The 7,163-nt window shown below is 32.4% G+C and overlaps 1 protein-coding gene across 1 annotated transcript; it reads left to right on the top strand.

The window, feature by feature from the left end:
* Positions 1-111: 111 nt before the first annotated feature.
* On the top strand, positions 112-7,157 carry LOC111616880 (seipin-like; the record flags this gene model as incomplete). The annotated part of the gene is made up of 6 exons (XM_023358231.1): positions 112-228; positions 413-547; positions 645-742; positions 810-1,027; positions 3,255-3,344; positions 6,829-7,157. Coding segments are annotated over 6 exons (735 nt in total), but the record flags the coding sequence as incomplete, so codon positions are not given.
* Between the last annotated feature and the right edge of the window lie 6 nt (positions 7,158-7,163).

Consider the following 7,163-nt stretch of genomic DNA (forward strand, 5'->3'; position numbering starts at 1 on the left):
AGGCTCAAACATTTCATGGATTTTGATCAGCCCTCATGGTTATTCTGGAGTACACACACTAAAAAGTATCTTCTGTAAACCTATAAGTTTCACTTTTGTATTTTATTATAGAAAATCATAATGTTAAGTTGGGCTTTTATATCTGGAGAATTGGTACATAATGCAAAAACAAGTAATTTTTATGGTTTTCTTGAAGATGCAGAAGTGGAACCCACAGCTTTACAGGGTGTAAATACTTTTCAGTGCTCCAGAATAACCATGCAAACACTGATCCAAATCCATGAAATACATTTCTCAACCTCCCCTTATAAATAAAAGTGTAGAACAGATATATACAATTTAAAAATTAAAAGATTTGAAAGTAGATATTCTATAAAAGTTTGAAATTTCCAAATTTTATCATTAATTTCAGGGAGTTCTTCATTTTAAATCTCACCTACATCGCATAATACGAACATTGTTTTTTGCTCCATTACTGCTTTCTGGTACGGTCGAAGAAAAACAGTTGGTATCGGTTTCGTTATTTGAACATTATGAGGAAGATCCAGTAAGTATAAATTGCATTTATATGCAGTAATGTTGTTTATTTATTCTTATATATTGTAAATTATTAGTGTTACATACGGACATTTCTTTTCTTGTAGACCCGACCGGCTTTTACATCTCGTATCGAAATTCAAAGCCATGCCATTGAGATTTATGCAGCAACTCTTAGAATTCATGCTGAATTCACTGGTTTAAGGTAATTATTACATCTAACAGATTAAAATAAAATTGAATATTGAGTGTAATTTTTAAAATTTTTTCAGATATTTTATGTATTATTGGCCCATATTCTCTGCAGTTTTAGGTATTGGAACAAATTTTTTCTTTTTGGCAATGATATCTTTATTTTCTTGGTTCCGTTTCTTACTTTCAAAAGGAAACGATACCATGTTGATGCTCGACGTCACAGAAACACCTACTATACTAGAGATAAGAAGAATTCAGGCAATGGAAAGATTGCAAAAGGAGCGCAAACTATCTGGTATTTTTATTTATTTTATATAACTTAATTAATCTAAAATATAATGTAACTTGATTATAATATGAGTTTTTATACATACAAGGTGTGATAATTTAATTCCCAGAATGGTCGCATAGTCTCACCCATGACATAATTATATTGAAATGACACACACATTTGTATTCGAACATGTTTGAACTAATACTTATGTAAATTTCAAGCTGATAGAACTAGTTGTTAATTAGCTATTGCAAAGGTAATAGTTATATCTGTGTATCTACTTAATTATCTCGATAATAGGACTGCGGGGATTTATGAATTTGGTAGTAGTATTGTCCGTACCTTATCCAGGGGTTGCCCCCAAGGGTCCCGTTCAGGGCCGGGCCTCTGGAATATCGTTTATGATAGCTTACTACAACTTAATGAAGAAGATACTATGTTAAGTTCATATAAGATCCAGGGATATGCCGATGACAGGATATGTGTACTAATTTAATGTAGTAACTAAGTTTACAATTCTGTGTTGTGGATGACAACGATTTCACTATACATGACTCAAACTTTCAACTTGAAATTTACATGTAGACATCATTACTATAATTTTTGTTGTTCACTTTAGTGACAATTTATGAAACNTGTATACTCTTTGGCATAAATGGGTGACCAAAATTTAGAGCAACGTAATATTAAATTTTGTGTGGAAATCGGCAAATGTGTTATCAAAACATTACAGTACCACCCAGAAACAAAACATTGCCATGACCGTGCAATGGAATTCCTCAGGTTCACCACACCCTAAAAAGGCACGCATATTGCACTCACAGTGCAAGACCATGCTAGTGTGTTTCTTTGATCAGAAGGGATTAGTCCACCAAAAATTTATTGATCAGACACAATCAACAGAACAGTCAATCAACAATGCTATTAGAAGTACTGCAGAGAATAAGAGATTCTATTTTAAAAAATTGCCAGAACAAATTTAGATTTACAAAAACTATATTTTTTTCCAATGCAAAAAATATATACTTTTTTGCATTGGATGGCAGATGAGTAGCATACTATGAAAGGTCAACTCCGCTGTGGAATCATTATTACCTCAACAGTGTGTGAAAGGACTGAATAAAATAGACTTATTCAGTATGTATAGTCTACCAAGAAATATATTTTTTGTAAAATAAGAGATTCTATTTGAAGAAAAAGACCTGAATTGTAGCCTGACAAATGGATCATTCATCAGGCTGTCACAGTGCACTCATTACGAGACATTTTCTGTCCCAAAAAAGTGATTATCCAAACCCCAATCATCCTGCCTATTCACCTGACTTTGTTCTGTGATTTCTGACTATTTTAGAAATGAAAAACTGCCAAAAGTACAAATATTTTCTAATATAACTGATATCCAATAGAATTTGAGACAGCTGCTTGATAGTATTCCAGAAAGAGTTCCAGGCATGCTTACAAAAATGGGAATGCCATTTAAGTCAATATATAGACGCACGGACAATAGGTAACAATAGCCAATAGTGTACAGTTCTGCATGTATATTTTTAAAGGTGCCTTTTGGGAATTAAATTGTCACACCTGGTATACTTAAATCAAATGAAAATGTGGGCATGTTCCAGTATTTATCAGCTACAGCTTCAAATGATGCACTGGTGAACAGTTAAAAATGCATATCCTGGAACAACTGTCAATGTGGCAGAAGCTAATAGTTTCATGTGCATGAATCTAACGAGCATTGGTTTCTGTGCCGACAATCTCAACTGTAAATGGCAGAACACTTGTTGCCTTATGATTCACCAGTTTGCTCTCTGATGCATACTGGAATATGCCTTTATTTTAGAATGAAAATTGAGTCAATTTTGATTATATGGTAGACTCACTTTGTAGCGACTTTTACAGGACATGTCAAAAGTGGACATTATATTAAGAATGGTCTTTATATCAAATTTATGCATTATTTTTGCAGGAAGACACTGAATACATTATACATGTGCCAGTTGTAAGCACAGATGTGTATTATGTAACCAGTTTCTGCAATAAATTAGCTGCCCTTTATTGTAATGAATAGCTACATTGTCACAAGTTGCAACTGGAGCTAAGATACTGTAGTGTTAAATGTATTAATTAATTTTATTTCAATATGTCTAATTACTAATTATGATAACGTAATTCACTGAACAAGTAGTTAAAGCAATATATTAATGAAGTTATATCAAAAAATTTCTTTTCTTTTTAAATATATTAGAAACATCAGAATTAGGAAATATAAATACCTCAGATATGGCTTCTGAAATTGAAACCATTGGTGCACATGATATTACTGAGACAATTTTAGGTAAGTTTATACTTAACATTTCTGATAATAAGGGTTCATAAGTAATAAATGAGCAATTTTAATTAAAGTTAAGTGTTAATTTTTCTTTATTTTTGAGATTTTCTTTGTTGTTGTTATTATTAATAGCTGTTATGGGACTGTACCAGACCATTGTTAATACTACAGTTTATCAATGTTGTCCTTTTCAAAACTATGTTTTATATAACTTTCTATTTCTACTTTCTTCATCCCTCAAGTGACAATTAATGAGCAGCAGATAAGCATGAAATGCCAAAGAAATGAGTGTTGTCAGTCAGAGTTAAATAAAAATGAAAGTCTAACATCAATGAATTCGGGTGGTGCTGATTTAGGATTCACTTAAGCACTGTTCCACAACAAAACTATTTAATAAGTGGTTTGTTAGTGAGGTTATCCAATAAAATTCAATTATGTTCATTATTAATGTCATTAAATGATCTAAAGAACATCAAAGTATTGTGTGTATTAGAAAAACAATTTGAGTGATTTCTCAAAGTCAAAATTATTTTCCTGGATATTTTGCTATCCACAAATTTCAGCTTTACTTCTCTTTCCCTCGCTATGTCTTTTCATACTTTCCTATTTTTATTAAATGTTTTTTAGTAATTGCCACAAAGTCAAAATAAAAGACACACACACAAATGTGAGACGTTAAAGGTTCTTTCTCAGATATTTTATGACAGTATTCCAAACATTTAGGTACCACTCCAGATGTTGTCCAGATTTGAGTGCTATGCCTTATTACTTTTTAATTAATTTTTTGATACCGATGCCTTCTTTTGATGTCTAAATTAGAAGTCTTGCTGAGAATTAAATTGCAGATCAATTTTTACAGTACAGTTATCTTTTCATAATTGTTTACATCTTGGGTATTTTTGTTTTGATATGAATTGTTTTTTAGTTAATTATTGCGTTATTACATCAACACCTAAGATGATGATGTACAGTACTTTGCAGTTCAGTCAGTGCTTGGCAATGCAACGGCTGCCGACCAAACACATTCAATATGCCATTAGTGAAATTGTTATAAACAGTTTTTAATTTGCATAATATTCTGAATAATATTCTGAATGAAAATCATTTGTTCTGTGCAATTTTATTCTTACAGAACGTAAAATTAAGTAATGATAGTAAAATACTGTAACTCTACGGGGAAACCCAAATGAACTTTGACCTGTTGACGACCCAGAAGTTTCACAAGCACCTCACTGATAATAAGAGAAGCTTAAGTTTAAAATTTGAGCTATCTTGGAGCATCTGTAGTATCAGATGAAGAAAAAAAGAAAATACATATATGCTTTTTTGGCAATTTTTGCATGTTTCAATTGTTTATTTCAGCAACTCCTTCACAGAAAAACCTGAAAGCTTTTCTGTGTAGGCTTACTATAGGTATTTTTGGGAGATGGAAAAATGTCCCCCGAAAATCATTCAGTCTGATTCCTGTACTTTTTCACTTGGTGCGGAGTCACTGCTGTGACACTCACTAAATTTTAAATGCGTAATAATGATATTTTTTGAAAGTGAGATGTGCCAGGTTGCTTTGAAAACAATAAAACTACATATGCTAATCAAGAACTTTGTTTATTAAGCTTAATTCTATGCATAAAATTTTATAGCCACAGGTTATAGCAATCGTCTGCCTGGAAACAATTTCAATGTGTAAAAATTAAAAGGTTAATTACTAAATTATTTTATAAATTTAAATAAACTAAATGTAAATATGTCATAAATGACACATATTTTAATTACGTTAAATAATTTTTGCTAATTTATTCCTTTATGCCAGCCAGATGGCCGAGGTGGTTAAGATGTCAGCCTATTCCATGGGGACCCGGGATTGAATTTGGTTATGCAAAGAACTCCAAGAATTTTCTTAGGGGGTCAGTTTTCAATATGTGAAGTCATGGTCCTTGCCACCCAGCTGCTCCATTGTGGGCCTGGAAAAAGACCGCTTAGTGTCCACAGGGTAGAATATCAGAATTGAAAGTTTAATATTTCTAGTTGATACTGAGATATGAGACATGTACTAAATGGTATTGCATACATACTTTAATTTATATATATATATGATATGATATATAGTTAGAACTTTAAATAAGCATTTAATTTGATTTATGCTCTGTTCAATTAAATCTTAAAAAAATTGTTGCTGATATGGCAACAAGGAGCAATATAGGTAATCTCTGGTGATGAACAAATTTTGTTCATCACCAGAGATTACCTATTCAAAAAGTGCATTGACAGCCAGATGGCTGAAGTAGTAAAATGTAAGTTCATTATTTTAGTGGGCCCAGAATTGAATCCAAGTGTAAAGCTTTGGAAAAGTTTTGTGGGCAGTTGATTCTGGAAACATTGGTCTTCATCCTCATCTCCTATTCACCCCCATTGTTAATAGGATTAAAAATTTTCTCATTGTTTACTTTGTCTTCTAAGCATTAAGAGGGCTTCTTAATAATACCAATATGGCCTATGTCGGGGCATGTAGGAGGACACCCTCCAGCCACTCCCCCTGTACCCCACCCAAGATATATCAGCAGTCTGTCCTATTTTCTTTGTTTTCCCTACCTGCATTTTTTATTTCCTATTTCCTCTTACATGTTATTTATCTTCTGGGTGTGTATGTTAGGTTGTTAGATCATGGCTTCTTATCTTGCTCCTTTAGTATTGATTTCATTGCTTCTTGAACTTCCTTAAAGTTGTTTTTCTTTAGTATTATTCTTATTTCTGTCTCTGTATTGTCTTGCCTTAATGATAACTCTGTCAGAAAGTTTGCTTTTTGTCTCTCAGTATCGTAGATCGGACAATATAACAGTGCATGTTCGAACATGGCGTATATCTTGGCATTTAGGCAGTGAGGGACCATTCAAAAGAGATTACCTCTTAATAATCCCTGGAGGTCTTTGTCCCTGATCCCCCAGAGCAGCCTTAGCCATCTAACATAGTTAATCATTAATGGATTAATGAGGGATTATTACTTACGGGGAGTTTATTGTTATTACCTGTTTCTTATGTGTGCATGTGATTTAAATCAGTCATGAGCAACCTGCACTCCATGAGATCCTAATTTGCAGCCCCCAGTACTTTGATATTGTAATTTTATTTGCCTGTTTTCTCCTTGTGTCATTATGAAACCCTAATTAAGCATATATTCAGAATAAAGAACATTCAAAGTAGATCAATGAAAAGAATAAACCATATATTACCAGTTTGTATCTCATTATCATATATGATTTTAGTGCCTGGGGTACTGGAGGTTAGAGTATGTTGGTACTCAGCAAGCTTAAAGCCTGCAACTCTATAAAAAAAATGCATATGGCTGCCAGAAGCTTACAAAGTTCACTGGTAGCCTGCATCAGTTTTGCTGTTTGCTCATCATTGATTTCAACTGTCACACATTTATCTTAAAAACTAAATTAGCTAATAATGTATTTCAAAAAATATAAAACATTAATTTGTGTTATTTCAGGGGAGCAAATCAAATGTGAGATTGAAAGTGGGAAAACCGAAAAAGATTTAATTGGCGTTAGAAAAAGAAAACCGTGAATTTTGGTAGTAAGTGTGTGATATATTCTTAACTTTGGTTTTGTAAAATTTTAAAACTATATTCTTTTTTTGAGAAGAAAACATTCAATTTTATTAAAATCTAAGATTTATTAAAGCTACATATCGGCAAATGACACTCCGTGATCGGGACCAAAGCAAGAAATTTCTATACAATTTGATAACTGGTAATAGTATTAAAGGTCATAATCTTCATTATCAGATGCACGAAACTAGTCATAGATTGTAAGAAATGATTCC

Source organism: Centruroides sculpturatus, unplaced genomic scaffold (assembly GCF_000671375.1).
Source record: "Centruroides sculpturatus isolate CEXI.00-Female unplaced genomic scaffold, Cexi_2.0 scaffold4248, whole genome shotgun sequence".
In the NCBI taxonomy this organism is placed as follows: Eukaryota; Metazoa; Arthropoda; class Arachnida; order Scorpiones; family Buthidae; genus Centruroides; species Centruroides sculpturatus.